Source organism: Anomaloglossus baeobatrachus, chromosome 8 (genome assembly GCF_048569485.1).
Source record: "Anomaloglossus baeobatrachus isolate aAnoBae1 chromosome 8, aAnoBae1.hap1, whole genome shotgun sequence".
Lineage (NCBI taxonomy): Eukaryota > Metazoa > Chordata > Amphibia > Anura > Aromobatidae > Anomaloglossus > Anomaloglossus baeobatrachus.
Genome location: NC_134360.1, coordinates 6,862,762 through 6,886,780, shown reverse-complemented (window position 1 = coordinate 6,886,780; position 24,019 = coordinate 6,862,762). Strand labels below are relative to the sequence as shown.

General features: G+C 47.0%; 1 protein-coding gene across 2 annotated transcripts in view; it reads left to right on the top strand.

Moving 5' to 3' along the window:
* Positions 1–2,132: 2,132 nt before the first annotated feature.
* The window catches only part of SLC6A11 (solute carrier family 6 member 11), a 216,876-nt gene continuing 194,989 nt past the window's right edge, over positions 2,133–24,019 (top strand). The window contains exons 1-2 of one of the 2 annotated variants that reach the window (XM_075321267.1): positions 2,133–2,264; positions 2,769–3,008. In XM_075321267.1, coding sequence (XP_075177382.1) covers positions 2,789–3,008 — 220 coding nt within the window. In that variant the 5' untranslated portion in view covers positions 2,133–2,264; positions 2,769–2,788. Of the gene's footprint in view, positions 2,265–2,450; positions 2,638–2,768; positions 3,009–24,019 lie in introns of those variants that run through there. The other variant, XM_075321268.1, reaches the window with a different exon arrangement.

Here is a 24,019-nt window from a genome sequence, read left to right as displayed (position 1 = left end):
TGATAGCGCCAGTATAGCACTGTATGTATAGAATCAGCCTGATAGCGCCAGTATAGCACTGTATGTATAGAATCAGCCTGATAGTGCCAGTATAGCACTGTATGTATAGAATCAGCCTGATAGTGCCAGTATAGCACTGTATGTATAGAATCAGCCTGATAGCGCCAGTATAGCACTGTATGTATAGAATCAGCCTGATAGCGCCAGTATAGCACTGTATGTATAGAATCAGCCTGATAGCGCCAGTATAGCACTGTATGTATAGACTCAGCCTGATAGTGCCAGTATAGCACTGTATGTATAGAATCAGCCTGATAGTGCCAGTATAGCACTGTATGTATAGAATCAGCCTGATAGCGCCAGTATAGCACTGTATGTATAGAATCAGCCTGATAGTGCCAGTATAGCACTGTATGTATAGAATCAATCCTGGTGGTTGGTGTGCATGTCATTGACTAACTTAATAAAGGAAACGGCAATACTTTTTTGCGTTCAGTTTTTTGACTGCACTTTTCAAAACAGTTAAAACTGCAGAAATGTATGTGAAGAGGATGCATTTCAGTATATGTCGCGGGCGGAGGAGGGGGCGCCGCGCTCTCCCACTGCTCGGGTCCGGCTGCCGCTGCGGCTGCTGCGGCCTGCTGCCGCTGCTCGGTGGCTCGAGCGATGGGCCGGATCCCGGGGACTCGAGCGGCGCTCCTCGCCCGTGAGTGAAAGGGGATTGGGATTTGGGATAGTTTATTGTCCGTGACGCCACCCACGGTTGTGGTGATTGAGTGAACACCACCGCTGCTCTTTCTGGGGAGCCCGGGAGTGATGGTATGGAGCAGCCAGTTGTTGATTTGCCCCTCCGTGGGTAGGGGGTTTGGTGGTCCCGGGGCCCAGTGATGGGGTTGGTATGGTGGACAGGCGGGTATGGGGCCTGTGGAGGTGCCGGGGCGCAGGGACAGCGCTGTGCCACACGGCACGGAGGTACTCACTCAGCCAGTAAACACGACACAGTTCTCGGTAAACAAACGGCTGGTTGGACGGGTCCCTCGGACGGTTACGGTGCTGATGTTCCCTGCAGTTTGCGGTGACAGTCTCTTCCCTGCACCTATGTAAAGTCTTTTTGGTAGCGATGGGTTCCCACCGGTTACCCGCTCCCCGGCCTGGACATGAGCCGGAGGAGCCCCTCTCTTGCCCGCAGGCGCTGGCCCTGGGAAACTGGTGCCTTGGCGGTGGCGGTGTCTCCCCTTAACGGTCGGACTGTTGCCTTCAATCGGGACTTGGTTGTTAGGAGACAGAGGTCCCCTTCACTGACGGATTTGGCAAATTATGGCGACTCCTAGCCTTGCCGGGATCCGAAAGGCCCCTGCCCTGGTGCTGACTGTTCTTCGTATACTGCTCCGGTACCGCCGGGTCACCACCCGTCCACGGTCCTTCCAGCAACCTCCAAGCAGTCCCCCTGCAGACTATGACCGCCGTCTGCTGACCTTGCTGTCTCAGTCCGGGGCACACACCCGGACCAACTTCAGGCTTTCTTAACTGACACTTTTCTGTCACTGTCCTCCTCTACCACTTCACTGTTTACTCCTTCACTTCCCTAGCTGTTCTCTCTCTGTTCTGCCTGGTTTTCCTGCCTCCAGGGCTGTGAACTCCTCGGTGGGCGGAGCCAACTACCTGGCCCACCCCCTGGTGTGGACATCAGCCCCTGGAGGAAGGCAACAAGGATTTTAGGTTAGCCTAGGTGTACCTGCCGGATATGTGGGGTGCATGTGATGTTGTGACCTGTGACCCCTGGCTTGCCCAGGGCGTCACATATATACTAATCACTATGGGCATGTGTGTTGGTAAAATATTCCAGACAAACAACCATTAGAATAACATCATGTGATGCAATTTTATTTATGTCTAATTTTATAGCAAGTCGCATGTTAGCAATACAAAATATTCTATACGCATCATATACATTGCATTGTAATACCTAAGAATACTCATGCATTGTTACACATTCCCATCTCAAGGAAGGCGTGATCTCCATTTAATGAAATAGGTTTTGCTTGGTGTTTGAGCATTGAGCACCTTAGATGTAATCCCCAGATAAGAGCGCCAGTGAGTGAGATGGATGGTCTGTAAGAGGGGGAGGCAGAGGAGGGGGAGCGAGCAGAGGGAGGCTGCCATCAGATCACTCGGCAAACACAGAACATTTGCAAATTATCCATTTTATGGGTAACGAGAACAGGGACATCATTACGACCATCCACTGTGACCATCACACTTTGGTAAGAATATTTTCATGTCTGTTTGTTGCAATGTTTTAGCAGTTTCATTGCCCGAGGAGCATTTTATTCCAAGGAACCTTCAAGACTGTGAGAGCCGTGAAAAAAATCTCCAAACACAAACACATTGTCGTAGCCCGGATTGGGCACGGAGATGAGCGCAGGTTGTGCATGGTGCCGTCCAGTCGCTTATAGGGGAAGCCGGCACAACATGTCACCTCTATTGTTCTGCAAACTTGGACATCACAGATCATTGGCAGCAAATTGTTTGGATTGAGAAACCTGTAGCCAAAGTGTAGATGCAAAGAGATGTGTGCAATGAACGATTAGCCGAAAATCGCTGCGAAAACTAAGAAGTAGAAGAACTCCTTGATAAGTAATTTATTGCTTGGGGTGGGAGGCTGTCATTTGTTTTTCATGATGAATTTATTTTCTAAAGATGAAAAAAAAATTAAAAAATTCAGAAAAAAATTGCTTGGTAATCTAATGAGTGTTTCCTGCCGGCAGGTTGAGATTGAGCATCAATAATGACAGCTGAGAAGACAATTCCGGTAATTAATGGCAAACCCGAGGACGCCCTGGACGCCGAAGCTTCAAGCTCCAACCTGGTGCACAGCAATGACCAAAAAGTCAAGGAGCGAGGCCACTGGAACAACAAGGTGGAATTTGTGCTGTCCGTGGCGGGGGAAATTATTGGACTTGGAAATGTTTGGAGATTTCCCTATCTGTGCTACAAGAATGGTGGAGGTAAGATGGCATCGTCTTTGGCTGGGAACGTCTCGGGACCCTCGGCTTTTGTCATCAGGTCCTACTGGGATTTGCTAATATGTAATGTTTGGAGCCAAATGTGTCATAAAAGTAATAACATTTCAAAACAAAACTTATACAATCATTTCATTTGTGTACCCAGTAAGACTAGAGACGGCTGGCAGGAATTGGGGGGCACCGGAAGGGTTTTTTACAGTAACAGAAATTAAGTTGTGAAATTGGATTTTGGTAATGTGATTGGAATTAGTTTTGTTTTTCTTTTGGAATAATGGCAGACAATATTTTGGATGCATTATAGGTAAATAGTCTACAAGTTATTATATATGGAAAATTAAACATAAAAGATAAACTTTCTGCCATGTAGGTGTTAAGATGTCATTTTCTATCCTATTTATTCTATGATTCTTATTTTTTGAAATTGTGATGATTTATTGTTGAAGACAACTGATGTCTTTATTGCTGATCTGGAGTATATCATCGATGGGCTCGGAAAAGCACTATAAAAAAAGCATTATTTACCCCACCAATTTACACTGCTGTCGGTCCAATGCCGCCTAGCCGTGCACCGTAGACGACATGCGTACGTAGGGTCACTGCGGCTATCAGTGACTGGATGGAGAGGTCACATAGTCTACGTCAGTAGAGATTAGTGAGTGGCTATGCAATGTTCAATTGGCAAAAGTGGGGGGAAACTGATAATAGAACGGCTGCTTTATTTTTAAAAAATGTTTAACCCTCCAGAAAAAACTCTCCTCGCAGCATATGTGCTCTTGTCCATTAGAGCTGGGAGGAAGGCGCTAGAGATGGGCACATCTATTCGAGTGGAATTCCATGTGACTCAAATTTTACCCAAATCTGTATTCTCCAGTATATGTATTTTTTTGTAATTCACGCCTTGTGAATTCAGCACAATGGCGGCCAGCTATGGCGGCTAGTCTGCTGAACTGTAGAGCCAACAAAAGATGAAAACCCACTCTAATGCTCCCCTCACCACTCACCTGTCCCTGCACCCGCGCTTCATCCGATGCTCGCCTTCAAGTCCACTTCTTTCTGCTGTCACACGCCAGTGATTTCACTCTAATAAGGACCTCCAGCAACAACCAGGCCTCAAACACTATCGTGCATCGAGACATCACAATACTCCATGACCTTCTTGGCCTGGTCACCACCAGAAGACCCAGCAGCCTGCGGCTTTTAGTCTTAGAAACATGGCCGATGCAGGTACAGTACATAGTGATGGCAGCTGTAACCGCACCTTGGTACTAACAGCTGAGTTATCAGCTCATCAGTACAGATCCAGCTGTCAGTCAGTGTCAACCCACGCCGACCTTGCCTCTAAGACTAAAAGCCAGAGGCTGCCGGGAGAAGGAAAGTTCATTCCTCCCAGTTGCTGGCTCTCTGCGCAGTGACTGTTTCCGAATGCTTTTAACCAGTAGATTATCACGATATTTCCTCATATTTTTTTACATGGCCGGTTCCCCTTAAATGTCAGTAAGATGATTAATGTGACATTCACATATTATATTTCTGATCAGTTTATAACAAGTTATGAAATTAGCACAAACTAATGTAAACTATTATATTTCAGCCCAAAGCAGGTACAGACTTTCTGTTGCTGGACCTGCCCATGATAAGACCAATTTATGATGAAGCACACGCCTGCTGAAATATTGTGCATCCGATCACACACATGATATATGGAGCACCAGCTGTCGTACATGTCCCCATGTGTTATTAAAGGAATTTACAGCTCAGTTTAAAAAAAAAAAATATAAATATATATCATTATAAAGAAATAATTAAATATTAAGGACAAAATGTTGAACAGAAAAGACAACACGGTGTTAAATGGCAAAATGAGTTTGTGTACAATATGGAAAGGACCAGTCTGCAGAAAGGTTGGTGCTATCGTTTTGCGGTTTGTGCCATCATTTTGCGGTATGTGCCTTTGTTAGCCCCTGATGAAGCCAGACATGGTGAAACATGTTGGGGAGGCTATTAGTTAGTTTTTAATAGGCAGGGTAGGGCAATATCACTATGACAATTATTGTAGGACAGTTGTTCACTATATATAGATTGAGGTTTAGTTGTTTGTACGGTTTGAGGTTTGCCCCATGATTTTTTGGATTGTGCCATCGTTTTGCAGTTTGTGCCATCATTTTGTAATTTGTTCCAACATTTTGTGGTTTGTGCCATTGTTTTCCTGTTTTTGCCATTGTTTTGCTGTTTGTGCCATCATTTTGTAATTTGTTCCATCATTATGTGGTTTGTGCCATCATTTTGCAATTTGTTCCAACATTTTGTGGTTTGTGCCATTGTTTTTCTGTTTTTGCCATTGTTTTGCTGTTTGTGCCATCGTTTTGCGGTTTACGCCATCATTTTGCGGTTTGTGCCATCGTTTTGCACTTTCTGACATCGTCTTGCGGTTTGTGCCATCATTGTGCGGTTTGTTCCATCAGCTTATGGTTTGTGCCATCGTTTTGTGGTTTCTGCCATCATTTTGCAGTTTCTGCCATCATTTTCCAGTTTGTGCCATCGTTTTACTGTTTGTGCCATCAATTATGTGGTTTGTTCCATCAGTTTGTGGTTTGTGCCATCGTTTTGAGGATTGTGCCATCATTTTGCATTTTGTGGCATCGTTTTGCTATCCACTTTCATGCACACCTCCCTACACTAAATTAGTTTTTACTCCAGACACCTGCTCTGTCACAATTTAAGCTTGTTTGGAAATTACATTACTGGCCACAAAGTGCAGCAGAAAATCTAGTGGGAAATTTTACCATCCACCATTTTTAGCGTAATTCCACAGATTGAGCGACTTGGAACAAGGTCTGGTCATTGGTAAAGATGGGTGCATTTAATTGAGGCAAATTGAGTTCTATTTGCATTTTATAAAAATGTTTATTTCCAGAATGCAGATTTCTTTTGTAATTAACTGAGTGCAAATTCATAAAAACAGCCTCCATCTGTCTGCGATTCTGCTGAACTATAGGGGCAGGCGAAAGGTTAAAAAAAACCCTAACATTCACCGCTCACCTGTCCTGCCCCTCCGCTGCTCGCTGACCCATGTCCGGTTCTCAACACTTGTTATCGCTGGACCTCTTAAGTCTAGGCCGGGACATCTCAGCGCATGGAGGTTGTAAGATCCTAATAATGTGCTGTCAAGACGAGATCCAAGAAGTCTCTGTGCGTATGCGAGCTAAGGTCACATGTTGTGATGTCACTACCTGCGCTGCAACTGTTTGACGCATGTGTCCGAAGCCCGCGAGTCCAGACCAAGTGTGAAGAGGCCTGAGGTTTCAGCATGCTGCGGAGGTGAATAGAGGGTCATATGGGGACCATGAGTAGTAGGGTGGCCGGAGAGGTAAGCCATCAGGTAGTAGTTGGTTTTTTTCTTCTTTACTAGGGATGATCGAATACCTCAAATATTCGGCTTCGCGAATATTTAACGAATAGGTCGCCGCTTTGCGAATATTTGATGTGCAATGTAAGTCTATGGGAAGCCCGAATAGTTCCAAATAGTTGTTATTTGGGTTTCCCATAGACTTACATTGTGCATCGAATATTCGCGAATAGTTGAATAGCTGCGACCTATTCCGCAAATATTCGCGAAGCCAAATATTTGAGGTATTCGATCATCTCTATTCTTTACCTTTGTCGGTTCACTACATTCCAGCTAAAATGCCATTTTGCTAAATTTGTGTGGATCCATTACAAAAAAAATCTGCATTCTAGAGAATATGGATTTTTGTAAGATTCATGTAGAATTTGATGCGCCTCGAATAAATTTTCCCATTTATACTGATGACTATGCCGCGTTCAAAGTCACTCAGTGTGTGGCTTCGCTCCATAGTAAACTTTCTCACTTGGTTTATTGCTGCGTTCTTAGTTGTTCTTTTTTTTGTCTTATTTATTATGCTCTGGGGGTCTATGGAGAAGACATGACAACCAATTCATGAAGAATAAATTAGCTGCAATCCGAAATTACTGGTAAAATCCAGATGATTTTACAAATTAAAATCTCATCTCCTCATTTCCAGCCAGTGATGCCGGTCTGGTCAGGGCTGGTATGTCATACGTGCTGTTTTGTCAAGAGTATACAGGGAATGGTGCGATCGAAGGAAAACATTCAGCATAAGAGAACATGTGAGCGTAAAGAACATGTTACATAAAGGGGGAAGACGAGGACGGCAAAAATCATTCACACGAACATGCGGTGTAGTCAAAGAAATGCCGTCGGACACAACGCCGACGCTCCAAATAACGTGTCCAGAACGGGTCATTATTACTCAGAACAGATGAGCCATTACGGGGCACAATCTGGTCCTTCCAACCCCTTAGTGACGCGGCCAATATTCATCTTAATGACCCGGACACATTTTGTAATTCTGACCAGCATCAGTTAATGTGATAATAACTCTGGAGCTTCATCGGATCCCTCTGGAGCTTCAATGGATCCCTCTGGAGCTTCAACGGATCCCGGTGATTCTGAGACTGCTTTTTCGTAATACCTTGCACTTTATGTTTTTGGTAAATTTAGATATTTGTTTTGTGTATATTTGCAAAAATATATTGGCCAACAGTTAGAAAAAAACCCCCACAATTTTCAAACTTTTCATTTTTATATCCTTAAACCAATTAGTCATGCTGCACAAAATAACCAATACATTAAATTTCCCACACGTCTACTTTAAATCTGCATCATTTTTTAAACATCATTTTGTTTTTTTAGAAGTTAAAACTTCTAGAGAATTTACAACAACATTGCATTTTTTCACGATTTTTACAAAACCTGTTTTTTTCGGGATCAATATTCATATTTAAATGGACTTTGAGGGGCCGATATACTGGAAACTCCCCAAAACTGATACCATTTTAAAAACTGCGCCCCTTAAATACTTCAAAATTGCAGTCAGAAATTTTTTAACCCTTCAGGTGCTAAACAGGAATTAATGCAAAGTGGAATAAAAAAAAAAGTGCTTTAAAATATTGCTTTAGTCTCAATTTTTTCACTTTTATGAGGAAAAGCATGACAAATTGGACCAAAAAAATTGTTACCCACTTTCTTCTGAGCGCTCTGATACCACACATGTGGTCAGAAACCTCTCTTTGGGCAAACGGACATGTGCGGAAGGGAAGGAGCACCATTTGAATTTTGGAACACAAATTTGGCTGAAATAGATTGCGGGCACCATGTTACATTTGCAGAGCCCATAAGGTACCTAAACAGCAGAAACCCCCCATAAGTGACCCCATTTTGGTAATTAGACCCCTCAAGGATTTTTATTCAGGGATATGGTGAGTATTTTGAAGCCACAGGTACTTCACAGAATTTTATAACATTAGTTAATCATATTGAAAATGAAAAATGTTTCCCAAAAATGTTGCTTTACCCAATATTTTTCACTTTTGTAAGAGTTATAATGAAAAAAATGGACCCTACAGTTTGCTACCCACTTTATTATGAGCATGGCAATACCCCATGTGTAGTCAAAAGTTCTGTATGGATAAACGGGAGGGTTCGAAATGGAAAGAGCTACACTGGAAATGGAAATTTTGCTGGAATAGATTGCAGACACCAAAACAGCACAAACCCCCACAGATGACCCCATATTGGAAACTAGACCCATCAAGGGATTCATCTATGGGGTTGTTGAGCATGTTGAACCTGTAGATGCTCCACAAAAGTTTTTAAAATATGAATTTTAAAATGAAAATACAGTTTTTTTTCAGCTGAAATGTAGATTTAGTCCCAAATTTGTAATTTTCACAATGAATAATAGAAGAAATCAGTCTCCATAATTTTTTAGTCCATTTCTCTCGAATGCGATGATACCGATATGTGGTCAAAAACTGCAGTTTGGGTACATGGCAGGGCTCAGAAAAGAAAGAGCACTGTTTGATTTTTGGAGCTGTAATTTGTCTGGAATAGATTGTGAATATATGCCCCAGAGTTCCTGATGAGCCAAAACAGCAGAACCCCCACACGAGACCCCATTTTATAATCTAGAGCCTTCAAGGAATTCATCTAGAGGTGTACTGAGATTTTTAACCTCCAGGTGGTTCACAAAACTTTATAACATTTACATGTGAAAACAAAAGACCATTTTTTCCAGTAAAACACTGTTTGAGCACCAAATTTATAATTTACACGAGGGGTAACAGGAGAAAATGGACAGGACAACTTGTTATGCAGTTTGTATCGATCGTGGCAGTGCCCCTTACTTGGCTGTACACTACTGTCTGATAGCACAGCAGGGATCAGATGGGAGAGAGCGATACTTTGCTTTTAGAACGCATATTGCGTTACATATTGTGGCCTCCATTAGCCGAGCCCCTGAGGTGCCAGATCAGCAGAAACCCCACAAGTGACCCCATATTGGAAACTTCACTGCTTAAGTAATTTATCTAGGGGTGTAGTGAATATTTTGACCCCACAGGTGCCTCATAGAATTTGGAAAGTGGAAATGGTTAAAATGTGAACCTGAACCTCACAATTTATTGTGCAATTCTCCTGAACGCCATGATGTTCAAAATGTTGTTAGAAACTACTGTTTGGCCACATGGTCGGGCTGAGAAGGGAATGCTGCTTGGTTTTTGGAGCACAGAGTTTGCTAGAATAGTTTGCTGTCAACATTTGTGGAGCCCCTAAGCTGCCAGTAAATCAGAAAACCCCCAAAGTGACCCCATTGTAGATATGGCCCCTTTCAGTGAATTCGTCTATGGCTGCAGTGTCTAGTTTGTAACATCTACGTGGTGATTTTTTTCAGTAGAATTACTAACATGCCAGTCTAGTCCCCAAACATTGTGCCCCCATACATTGTGCCCCCATACATTGTGTCCCCATATTGTTTTATGTCTCCATACATTGTGTCCCCATATTTTGTTGTGTCTCCATACATTGTACCCTCTTGTATTGTAGCACTCCCATACATTGTGCCCTCATATATTGTAGCGCCACATACATTGTGCCCCCATATGTTGTAGCACCCAATACACTGTGCCCTGATATATTGTAGCGCTCCCATACATTGTGCCCCCATATGTTGTTGCGTCTCCATACTTTACGCCCTCATATTTTGCAGCACTCCCATATATTGACTTTGTGATTGACAGCGGTATTTAAGGATTAATTGGCTCCGATCGTTTAGAAAACTGGTCGGGGCTGATGCATGAGAGTGTGAGCTGTTATATACAGAAAATCCTTTTACTCACCTAACCGTTCACCTCTTCGACCCCTCTGCTCCTTACAATCATTACCGCTCACCTCTCTGGCCCCTCTGCTCCTCACTGTCATTACCGCTCACCTCTCTGGCCCCTCTGCTCCTCACTGTCATTACCGCTCACCTCTCAGGTCCCTCTGCTCCTCACCATAATTACCGCTGACCTCTCAGGTCCCTCTGCTCCTCACCATAATTACCGCTGACCTCTCAGGTCCCTCTGCTCCTCACCATAATTACCGCTGACCTCTCAGGTCCCTCTGCTCCTCACCATAATTACCGCTGACCTCTCAGGTCCCTCTGCTTCTCACCATCATTACCGCTCACCTCTCTGGCCCCTCTGCTCCTCACCATCATTACCGCTCACCTCTCAGGTCCCTCTGCTCCTCACCATCATTACCGCTCACGTCTCAGGTCCCTCTGCTCCTCACCATCATTACCGCTCACCTCTCTGGCCCCTCTGCTCCTCACCATCATTACCGCTCACCTCTCAGGTCCCTCTGCTCCTCGCCATAATTACCACTCACCTTTCTCGCCCCTCTGCTCCTCACTGTCATTACTGCTCAACTCTCCGGCCCCTCTGCTCCTCACCATAATTATCGCTCACCTCTGTGGCCTCTCTTCTCTTCACCATCATTACCTCTCCCCCCTTTGGCCCCTCTGCTCCTCACCATCATTACCGCTCACCTCTCTGGCCCCTCTGCTCCTCACAGTCATTACCGCTCACCTCTCAGGTCCCTCTGCTCCTCACCATCAGTACCGCTCATCTCTCCGGCCCCTCTGCTCCTCACCATCATTACCGCTCACCTCTCTGGCCCCTCTGCTCCTCACCATCATTACCGCTCACCTCTCAGGCCCCTCTGCTCCTCACCATCATTACCGCTCACCTCTCAGGTCCCTCTGCTCCTCACCATCATTACCGCTCATCTCTCCGGCCCCTCTGCTCCTCACCGTCATTACCTCTCCCACCTTTGGCCCCTCTGCTCCTCACCATCATTCATATAGACCTCGTCACGTCCTCTAAACTCCGCATGGGCTTAAATCCACAGGTAGCTCACGTGTTAGGCAGGGGCTTTGGTTTTGATGAGGGAGGGTTCTGAATTTGCGCACGAAAGGTCATAGCATCATCAGGATGTCACAACGCACACTGTGACCTTGTGTGCAAAGAATCCTTCCTGGTCTCATCAAAACTGGAAGTCCCAGGGATTTCACTGTGAGCGGTAGTGATCACAAGGTCTGGTGAGTACCAGACCGGTGACGGTGAGGAGCAGGCGGCCTGGAGAGGTGAGCACTGAGGAATAAGGAATCTTTTTTTATTTTTGAACTCTCTGATGTCCCTTTACACTTCAGAATAATCATGTGCATGTATTTATTCAGAATAAAGACACAAACGGCTGCGCATGCGCAGCTTGATCTCTTTGCAGTCTTCACAAATAGACACCGGCAGCTACGCATGCGCAGATTGCTCAGTGCCACCGGCACCATCTTACTGAAGGCCACCATGAGAACAAACGGCTCAAACGCCACCTGCGCTAGGACGGCGCCTCCACGAAATTTAAATAAGGATGAAGAAAAGATGCCCAGATGTAGAAGATCGTCTGGAACAGAGCTCAAGACCCTTCCACCAGACCCGATGCACAAAGATATGAATAGAAGAAGACTTCAAACAGATTAAAGCAAATATACAAAACGGATTTCTTCCCCTCATGTATCATTTTAATGCTTTCACGGCGCTGATATGGCCCAGTCTGTAATTTTGTCTGTTTTACATAGTGTTATACAGTATGCCACAATATAGATATAGTACTTGCTTCTAAACAATGGATTACATTTGGATTCTTTATTTACTTCTTTTCTTATCTTGGTCTCATTGGTGGTCAGAGAACAATTTGTGTTATATGCAGACTGATGTGGAAAGAAATAATGGAACCCAGCTGCTATGATTAATAATGAAAGTGCTAATAGGATTAAGGTGGTGCGGTGGTTAGCACTGCAGTCTTGTGGTGGCTCAGTGGTTAGCACTGCAGTCTTGTGGTAGCTCAGTGGTTAGCACTGCAATCTTGTAGTAGTTCAGTGGCTAGCACTGCAATCTTGTAGTAGCTCAGTGGCTAGCACTGCAATCTTGTGGTAGCTCAGTGGTTGGAATGCAGTCTTGTGTTGGCTCAGTGGTTAGCACTGCAATCTTGTGGTAGCTCAGTGGCTAGCACTGCAGTCTTGTGGTGGCTCAGTGGTTAGCGCTGCAGTCTTGTGGTAGCTCAGTGGCTAGCACTGCAGTCTTGTGGTGGCTCAGTGGTTAGCACTGCAGTCTTGTGGTAGCTCAGTGGCTAGCACTGCAGTCTTGAAGTGGCTCAGTGGTTAGCACTGCAGTCTTATGGTAGCTCAGTGGCTAGCACTGCAGTCTTGTGGTAGCTCATTGGTTATCACTGCAGTCTTGTGGTAGCTCAGTGGCTAGCACTGCAGTCTTGTGGTAGCTCAGTGGCTAGCACTGCAGTCTTGTGGTAGCTCAGTGGCTAGCACTGCAGTCTTGTGGTGGCTCAGTGGTTAGCACTGCAGTCTTGTGGTAGCTCAGTGGTTAGCACTGCAGTCTTGTGGTAGCTCAGTGGCTAGCACTGCAGTCTTGTGGTAACTTGGTGGTTAGCACTGCAGTCTTGTGGTAGCTCAGTGGTTGGAATGCAGTCTTGTGTTGGCTCAGTTGTTAGCACTGCAGTCTTGTGGTAGCTCAGTGGTTGGAATGCAGTCTTGTGGTAGCTCAGTGGTTGGGATGCAGTCTTGTGGTAGCTCAGTGGCTAGCACTGCAATCTTGTGGTAGCTCAGTGGTTAGCACTGCAGTCTTGTGGTAACTTGGTAACTTGGTGGTTAGCACTGCAGTCTTGTGGTAGCTCAGTGGTTAGCACTGCAGTCTTGTGTTGGCTCAGTGGTTAGCACTGCAGTCTTGTGGTAGCTCAGTGGCTAGCACTGCAGTCTTGTGGTAGCTCAGTGGTTAGCACTGTTGCTTGTAGCGCTGGGGTCCTGGGTTCAAATCCCACCAAGGATGACATCTGGAAGGAGTTTGTATGTTCTCCCCGTATTTGCGTGGGTTTTCTTTTACACTCCAAAGACTAATAGGGACTGTAGATTGTGAGCCCCGATGGGGACAGTGATGATGATGTATGTAAAGCGCTGCGGAATATGTAGTGCTATATAAAGAATATTATTATCCCCAATTATATGATCATTGATCTGCTCTCCGGCTTCTTATATTCTTCCTATGAAGGTTTGTATCATACACTATCATTTAAATAACAATGAAAAACCTGGAGAACTCTAGAAATGTCTTGTAGGACTTCTCTTTGAGAATTGTTCTCTCCTCCAGTCACCCAATGGGCAACGCCTTTGGTAAATTCCTTATTCTCTTTAACCTTTTCTTTCTTATTGGCATTTCTATATGACTTTCTTACTTCCAGGCGGTTATTCGCGCCGTGCGTCTTAGATTCACGTTCTTACCAATATTTCTGCTAATGTTACTGTTTATCAGACAATGAGCCACATTTTACATCAGCAGCAAAATGAATGAGATTTGTAAATCCCGCCGGTATTTTCTGTACGGAAATTGACCTGTGGTTCAGGTTTTTTCTTATCCAGATCATGTAAATTTTTCTTGCAGAAAAAAAAAGATTTCTTGAAGAAATTCCCCAAGTTTATTACGGAATTCAATATCTGCAAAGGCCCCCAATTTATTTCCATCATTGCAGATTATCTATAAATCCACAAAAAATCTTCATTTCTGAATGAAAATAAAAAACAAACATGATTTTTGTCTGCGTCATTCATTCTCCCATCAGTTTACACCGCAGAGACTGTAAAGGGGGCTTTACACGCTACGATATCGTTAATGTTTTATCGTCGGGGTCACATTGTTAGTGACGCACATCCAGCGTCATTAACGATATCGCAGCGTGTGACACTGACCTGCGACCTTAGGCGACCTCAAAAGTGATGAAAATCGTTCACCATGGAGAGGTCGTCCCAAACTCAAAAATCGGTAAGGGTTTATTATTGATGTTGTTCCTCGTTCCTGCGGCAGCGCACATCGCTGTGTGTGACACCGCAGGAGCGAGGAATGTCTCCTTACCTGCCGCCGGCCGCAATGCGGAAGGAAAGAGGTGGGCGGCATGTTACGCCCCGCTCATCTCCGCCCCTTCCTTTTGATTGGCCGGCTGCTTAGTGACGTCGCTGTGACGCCGAACGCACCTCCCCCTTGAGGGAGGGATTGATTGGCGGTCACAGCGACGTTACCGACCAGGTAAGTGCATGTAAAGCTGCCGTAGCGATAATGTTCGCTGCGGCAGCGATCACACGATATCGCATGCACAACGGGGGCGGGTACTATCGCGCTCAGCAACGCAAGCCGATGCTAACGATGTTGCAACGTGCAAAGTACCCCTTAGAGTCACATAGGAGAAAACGTGTCCACAGGGGGCCGAGACGTGCCAAGATCAGCACCGAAACTCTGCAGACTGGCAGAAGAGAGGCATTAAGATTTGGAACTCTGAGGCCAAGGCCAACACCTAAACCAGGCCCAAACTATTGTCCTCTACCACCAACTCTTAGTCACACGGGTAACGTTCTCCTGCAGCAAAAACAGACCCAGTCCACCAAACTACTAGAGAGAAAAGGGATTCTTAACTCTACAGAATGTTTCCACTGCTCCAGAGTCCAGTGATGGTGACTTCTCACCACTCCATCCCACACTTGGCATTGTGCTTGGTGATGTACGGCTGTTGCATAGAGGACACATCTCCTGCAGAGTCCAGTGATGGTGGCTTCTCACCACTCCATCCCACACTTGGTATTGTGCTTGGTGATGTACGGCTGTTGCATAGAGGACACATCTCCTGCAGAGTCCAGTGATGGTGACTTCTCACCACTCCATCCAACACTTGGTATTGTGCTTGGTGATGTACGGCTGTTGCATAGAGGACACATCTCCTGCAGAGTCCAGTGATGGTGACTTCTCACCACTCCATCCCACACTTGGTATTGTGCTTGGTGATGTACGGCTGTTGCATAGAGGACACATCTCCTGCAGAGTCCAGTGATGGTGACTTCACACCACTCCATCCCACACTTGGTATTGTGCTTGGTGATGTACGGCTGTTGCATAGAGGACACATCTCCTGCAGAGTCCAGTGATGGTGACTTCACACCACTCCATCCAACACTTGGCATTGTGCTTGGTGATGTACGGCTGTTGCATAGAGGACACATCTCCTGCAGAGTCTAGTGGTGGTGACTTCTCACCACTCCATCCAACACTTGGTATTGTGCTTGGTGATGTACGGCTGTTGCATAGAGGACACATCTCCTGCAGAGTCCAGTGATGGTGACTTCACACCACTCCATCCCACACTTGGCATTGTGCTTGGTGATGTACGGCTGTTGCATAGAGGACACATCTCCTGCAGAGTCCAGTGATGGTGGCTTCTCACCACTCCATCCCACACTTGGCATTGTGCTTGGTGATGTACAGCTGTTGCATAGAGGACACATCTCCTGCAGAGTCCAGTGATGGTGACTTCTCACCACTCCATCCCACACTTGGTATTGTGCTTGGTGATGTACGGCTGTTGCATAGAGGACACATCTCCTGCAGAGTCCAGTGATGGTGACTTCTCACCACTCCATCCAACACTTGGTATTGTGCTTGGTGATGTACGGCTGTTGCATAGAGGACACATCTCCTGCAGAGTCCAGTGATGGTGACTTCTCACCACTCCATCCCACACTTGGTATTGTGCTTGGTGATGTACGGCTGTTGCATAGAGGACACATCTCCTGCAGAGTCCAGTGATGGTGACTTCACACCACTCCATCCCACACTTGGTATTGTGCTTGGTGATGTACGGCTGTTGCATAGAGGACACATCTCCTGCAGAGTCCAGTGATGGTGACTTCACACCACTCCATCCAACACTTGGCATTGTGCTTGGTGATGTACGGCTGTTGCATAGAGGACACATCTCCTGCAGAGTCTAGTGGTGGTGACTTCTCACCACTCCATCCAACACTTGGTATTGTGCTTGGTGATGTACGGCTGTTGCATAGAGGACACATCTCCTGCGCAGAGTCCAGTGATGGTGACTTCACACCACTCCATCCAACACTTGGCATTGTGCTTGGTGATGTACGGCTGTTGCATAGAGGACACATCTCCTGCAGAGTCTAGTGGTGGTGACTTCACACCACTCCATCCCACACTTGGCATTGTGCTTGGTGATGTACGGCTGTTGCATAGAGGACACATCTCCTGCAGAGTCCAGTGGTGGAGATTTTCACCACTCCATCCCACACTTGGCATTGTGCTTGGTGATGTACGGCTGTTGCATAGAGGACACATCTCCTGCAGAGTCCAGTGGTGGTGACTTCTCACCACTCCATCCAACACTTGGCATTGTGCTTGGTGATGTACGGCTGTTGCATAGAGGACACATCTCCTGCAGAGTCCAGTGGTGGTGACTTTTCACCACTCCATCCAACACTTGGCATTGTGCTTGGTGATGTACGGCTGTTGCATAGAGGACACATCTCCTGCAGAGTCCAGTGGTGGTGACTTCACACCACTCCATCCAACACTTGGCATTGTGCTTGGTGATGTACAGCTGTTGCATAGAGGACACATCTCCTGCAGAGTCCAGTGGTGGTGACTTCTCACCACTCCATCCCACACTTGGTATTGTGCTTGGTGATGTACGGCTGTTGCATAGAGGACACATCTCCTGCAGAGTCCAGTGATGGTGACTTCTCACCACTCCATCCAACACTTGGCATTGTGCTTGGTGATGTACGGCTGTTGCATAGAGGACACATCTCCTGCAGAGTCCAGTGGTGGTGACTTTTCACCACTCCATCCAACACTTGGCATTGTGCTTGGTGATGTACGGCTGTTGCATAGAGGACACATCTCCTGCAGAGTCCAGTGGTGGTGACTTCACACCACTCCATCCAACACTTGGCATTGTGCTTAGTGATGTACAGCTGTTGCATAGAGGACACATCTCCTGCAGAGTCCAGTGGTGGTGACTTCTCACCACTCCATCCCACACTTGGTATTGTGCTTGGTGATGTACGGCTGTTGCATAGAGGACACATCTCCTGCAGAGTCCAGTGGTGGTGACTTTTCACCACTCCATCCAACACTTGGTATTGTGCTTGGTGATGTACGGCTGTTGCATAGAGGACACATCTCCTGCAGAGTCCAGTGGTGGTGACTTCACACCACTCCATCCAACACTTGGCATTGTGCTTGGTGATGTACAGCTGTTGCATAGAGGACACATCTCCTGCAGAGTCCAGTGGTGGTGATTTCTCACCACTCCATCCCACACTTGGTATTGTGCTTGGTGATGTACAGCTGTTGCATAGAGGACACATCTCCTGCAGAGTCCAGTGATGGTGACTTCTCACCACTCCATCCAACACTTGGCATTGTGCTTGGTGATGTACGGCTGTTGCATAGAGGACACATGTCCTGCAGAGTCCAGTGGTGGTGACTTTTCACCACTCCATCCAACACTTGGCATTGTGCTTGGTGATGTACGGCTGTTGCATAGAGGACACATCTCCTGCAGAGTCCAGTGGTGGTGACTTCTCACCACTCCATCCAACACTTGGTATTGTGCTTGGTGATGTACGGCTGTTGCATAGAGGACACATCTCCTGCAGAGTCCAGTGGTGGTGACTTTTCACCACTCCATCCAACACTTGGCATTGTGCTTGGTGATGTACGGCTGTTGCATAGAGGACACATCTCCTGCAGAGTCCAGTGGTGGTGACTTCACACCACTCCATCCAACACTTGGCATTGTGCTTGGTGATGTACAGCTGTTGCATAGAGGACACATCTCCTGCAGAGTCCAGTGGTGGTGACTTCTCACCACTCCATCCCACACTTGGCATTGTGCTTGGTGATGTACGGCTGTTGCATAGAGGACACATCTCCTGCAGAGTCCAGTGATGGTGACTTCTCACCACTCCATCCAACACTTGGCATTGTGCTTGGTGATGTACGGCTGTTGCATAGAGGACACATCTCCTGCAGAGTCCAGTGGTGGTGACTTTTCACCACTCCATCCAACACTTGGCATTGTGCTTGGTGATGTACGGCTGTTGCATAGAGGACACATCTCCTGCAGAGTCCAGTGGTGGTGACTTCTCACCACTCCATCCAACACTTGGTATTGTGCTTGGTGATGTACGGCTGTTGCATAGAGGACACATCTCCTGCAGAGTCCAGTGGTGGTGACTTCTCACCACTCCATCCAACACTTGGTATTGTGCTTGGTGATGTACGGCTGTTGCATAGAGGACACATCTCCTGCAGAGTCCAGTGGTGGTGACTTCTCACCACTCCATCCCACACTTGGTATTGTGCTTGGTGATGTACGGCTGTTGCATAGAGGACACATCTCCTGCAGAGTCCAGTGGTGGTGACTTTTCACCACTCCATCCAACACTTGGCATTGTGCTTGGTGATGTACGGCTGATGCATAGAGGACACATCTCCTGCAGAGTCCAGTGGTGGTGACTTCTCACCACTCCATCCCACACTTGGTATTGTGCTTGGTGATGTATGGCTCATATACGGCTGCTTGCCCATGAAAACCTACGTCATGAAGCTCCAGGGCGCAGTTTTTGTGCTGATGTTAATGACTAAGGACGTTTGGAGCTCTGCAGTTATTGAGTCATCAGAATATTAGCAACTTTTGTAGACTATGCGCCTCGTCACGTGGCAGTGCCACCCTGTAACTTTACATCGGGTGCCACTTTGTCGCTGAGCTGATAGTTTTCCTAAATGCTTCCATTTTTCAGTTGCTTGGTGAATGTTTAATAGGGAAGATATTACATGAACTGACTTGTGGCAATGGGGGCTCCTATCACAAGACCCCACTGGATCATTAATTAATTGACAATATTCTTGGCTTCACAGTCATATAAAATCCTTGACTTTTTTCTATTTCATTAGTAGAGGGTGAGAATGGACATAAAGAACTTTACAGAAGTGTCTTTCATAATCTCCGGATGTGTGGCGTGAAATGAATGTATTTTACAAATATATAATTTTGCAATTCTCGGCCAGATCATTATGCGTTTTATGTCTGTATGTGACCATCCAGCTATTATGTGAATTGCAGTCTGTGAAGGGTTAATGTAGCAAGTTGTGATAAAGGATTGTATTTATAGAGTTAAGAAACTGGTGAACACGTCTGTATCCTACAAAAACACACTGAGCGCTCAATAAATAATCATGGCTCCTCAATTATACCTTGGGTTATTTACTATTTGGTTTTATGGAGTTCAGACATGGAAAACAAACTATATACCGAAATTAGCTCAGGACTAGAGATGAGCAGATCGATCCGCAGAGGACGGACTTCAAGACGAGTTTCCGGAAACTTTCAGGCCCCATGAATTCTACTGCTTTGAGATTTAATTAGTAAGGATTGCAGAATACAAAAACTAAATACCGGCATATAGAGCTGGAGCCCACCACCCTGAGTGGCTCATTGTACAGTGATAGCGCTCACTGTCTGCCGTAACCCAGCACGGACGTGTACTTCACCAGGCGTCACTCAACAGAACCATCCTTACAGCCGTTACCGTTATGTAACTGTGGCACCCCTGAGGCTCTGGTCACCACAGGGTACTGCACCTCAGTTAAGGTGGGGTATCCATCTCAGGTAAGGGGAGGGGTTAACCATCGGTGTCGCCACATTTCATCTCACATACAGTCAGGTGCTTCCCATTGGGGAGCTGTCTTGGGGCAGACGAGGGTGGCCATTCAGACATTTGGGACTTTCCAGTCACTAGGGCAACCACCAGGGAGCGGGCACCATGGGAGGTAGAAGTAGGCGCAACACGCTCACACAAGACAGACGAGTTGGGACCATAGTTCTGACAAGACACCTCAGGAACTCTTTGATCTACACAGGGCCCGGGGCTTGGAGCGGGAGCTCAGTCCGGGTTCCTAACTTCCACGGGGGATACCCTAAGGAAAAGACACTCTCTCTCTCTCTTCGAACATCGGTGGTGGCCCCTTACTTGCCTGGGATTGACCGGAGCCCATAACGGCAGAGACCAGCACCTGGGTGCAGCTTTAACATCAGTGAGTAAAATAACCTGGAACCGCAGTTGCCGACTCTGACTCTGATTAGCGACGCCGTCGCCCCACGTTCCGGCGCTCCCAAGAGAGCGCCAATCCTCCGTTATCCACCCACATACCACAGGTGGCGTCAAGACAAACGTTCCCCTCCAGTTACTGCACACCTCTGGGCAATGGAACCGGACAAGGCCACCCGTGGCATCGCCTGACCCAACCCTCAATGGCCCGGCAACAAGCAGGTTAACCGCCTGACCCGTGGGGCGCTGCATAAAACTCAGTAAAACTCAGAGCAGTGTAATGTACGGAGAGAGATCTCAGAATTTCACTGCAAGACGAGCTGCGGAGGGTTGTGGGATCCCATCTTTCATGCCAAGATCCCACAACCCAGAAGTGCAGGACCAACTCTGATAAAAAATTGCACCATTTCAGGGCACGTTAGGAAACTTAGCAGCTCTATTGGCACTAACGTATATTAGTAAATCACTAGAATCACTAGTCTGTAATTGCTCTTTTATTAAATTAAAATCATGGCCCCAGTTTGATACTAGATATGCTTTATAAGGGTTGTCTGCGGCTTTTACATTGATGGTCTACCCATCAGATAATTCATCAATATCTGATCTGTGGTGGCGTGACACATGGCACCCCCACTAATTAGCTGTTCCTGTCGCTGGTGATGGCCAGAAGTGCGCACTTTGCGGATTCAACTAGGGGGCAAATTATTGTAATAGGGGGTGGATTTGCAGTATTTGGTTCCACCCAATAAACAGTGCATGTATCTTTAAACAGGTGATCGGCGGGGGTACTGGGTGTCGCACCCCCTCCCATTAGATATTGATGATAAGTAGTGATGAGCTCGAGTGCTCACCGCTCGTCATAACTAGTGATGAGCGGGCACTACCATGCTCGGGTGCCCAGTACTCGTAACTAGTGATGAGCGGGCACTACCATGCTCACTCATCACTAGTTACGAATACTGAGCACCTGAGCATGGTAGTGCCTGCTCATCACTAGTTACCAGTACTGAGCACCCGAGCATGGTAGTGCCCGCTCATCACTAGTTACCAGTACTGAGCACCCGAGCATGGTAGTGCCCGCTCATCACTAGTTACCAGTACAGAGCACCTGAGCATGGTAGTGCCTGCTCATCACTAGTTACGAGTACTGAGCACCCGAGCATGGTAGTGCCCGCTCATCACTAGTTACCAGTACTGAGCACCTGAGCATGGTAGTGCCCGCTCATCACTAGTTACCAGTACAGAGCACCTGAGCATGGTAGTGCCCGCTCATCACTAGTTACAAGTACTGAGCACCCGAGCATGGTAGTGCCCGCTCATCACTAGTTACCAGTATGAGTCGCCCACCCCAGGGCTATGGGACACCCGGTGCCAGGCCGGACAAGTTCGGGGGTAGTCAGTGGTGGCCGGGCCCGACTCCGTGACCCTGGCGGGAGTCAATTAATATGGCTTCAGTGGAGGTGCTTAAAGTTTATATTCGTGACGCCACCTGTGGTTTGCGGCTATTAAGCCGCCGCTGCTGTATGGGGCCTCCGGGGCTGGTGGAATGATAGCTTGGATGGTCCTGCTCCCCACAGGTGGAGCGGTGCCCCGGGGCAACTGTTGGTGCTTGTAAGTGTCGATGTAGTTGCGGTGTAGTGCAGGGCCGACAGGGCGGTGAAAGGACCGGACACAAACAACAGTCTCTTTACCTTCTCCTCTTTTACTGGGCAAACGGTTAGTCCTGGGAGACCGTTACAGGTGGTAGAGGGCTCCGGTCGGCCTGGAAGTAGCTGGGGTCATCTCTTTGGCCAGTCGAGTTTGAGGCCTACTCCCTGTGCTTTCTCTGCTTCTACAGGACCCTGCGTCCGAGGTTTAGCAGTGGCCCTTTCGCTGCTGGGACTTGTGGTGCGTCCCGTTCCCGCATGGTAAGCTGCGCAGGCCCTCTCTAGTGCTCCTCTGCTGGAGTCCACACCGGGCCTTGGGGATGCAGCTGGAACCTCGGGTTACTTTGGGGGCCAGGAGACCTGCAGTCCTCCTGCCCTTCAGATTCGGCTACCAGGGAAGGGTTTTACACCCTGGTAACCACAGACTCCGATGTCTAATTCTCTTCTGTGCCTCTCTGCCAATCCTGCTTTACTGCGCCAAGCTATTCCAGCTCCAGGCCCCAGTCCACAGGACAGCACTACTCTGCGTCTTCACTCTCTAGACTCTCCTCACAGACTGAACACTAACTTCTCCCTCAGGTCAGGCTTGAGGAATGCTCCTTGGAACTTAAGGTTCAGAGCTCCCTCTGCTGGTCTGAGGGAGAAACTGCGTTGGATGTTGGTACTTACTGGCCAATGATTTCCCCAATTACCTCCAGGCTCAGTATTAACCCTTTTGAGGGGGCAACACTGTTGTGGCAACCTGGTGCTGGAGCGCCACACTCCCCCTTAGTCAAAATCAGTACTCCCGGACTGAAGAAACAAAAACAAGAATATTTGAACATTTCATCCCATGGTGGGAGGCACATTTTCTTAAACGTTACAAACTTAAATAACACTATAAGAGTCTAGTGTGGCTCCCTGCTGGGTGTCCATTACACTGCTCCATGGGGGACCCGCCGCGATAAAACCCCCATCGTAGGCTCTGGGCATGCGTCAGAGCATTGATGACCCCACTCTATGCACGACGGGCGGGTTTTTCTTCAGGGGTGAAGAGCACAATAGGTTTGAACTATAAACAATTAAAGTTTTGGCCACCCATAGTCCAGTGGCCCAATTGTCCATTTACTTAATCATTTAAAATAAAAAGCATTTTATACGAGACATTTTAAATAACTATATATACTCTGTTAGGTATTCTACTTTCTATGTTCTATACCTTGGAGGGGGCTGTCCCCGAGTGCTGCATTGGGACCTGCGTAGTGGTGGTGTTTGTCCCTGACTACTTGGAGTGTCTGCTACCTCAGGGCTACTGGTAGGCCTAACCCTGATAGGTATGCGTGATGGTTGCCTATGGGGTCTTAGATTCGCCAAGGGTACGACAGGTTCACCACTGGTAGGGGGTCGATTCTCCTGTTCCACTGCTGGCGTGACAGCTATTGTTGGGATCGACTTGTCTTCAGGTGGATCCGGGACCTCTTCTGCTGCTGGTTCGACCATTTGCGGGAATGTCAATACTGGTACCACTATAGCATTATTTATTTGGGTCCATGTTTTAGGGAATTTTCCAAGTATTGTTTGGATCATTTCTTCCTCTTTTTCTTGAATTTGGGGACATTCTTGTACTTCTTCTACTTCTTTTTGGATTTTGCACCGCTCAGGACACGCTTTCAGGCGGACTCTAGAAACTGCTTGATAGGTCTTGCCTTAATATTTGCTTATGAGACACACTTTACTATTGTCAAAATTGGAGGGGATCATTCTCCCACTGATCATCTAATTTATGCGTTCTCTGCTTTTTCTTGAGGACCTGTTCTCCAGGTGCTAAGGGAGTTGCTGGGGCCGTTTGATTGTAGTTCTTTTCTTGTCTCATTCTGGCTTGGGACAGGTTCTTTTCCACGCATTCCTGGACCTTGCGGTACTGTTGTTGTCGCTCTGTATCCCAGTTTTCTATCTCTTGACCCGCTTCAGGTGACACAGTTCCCATTTC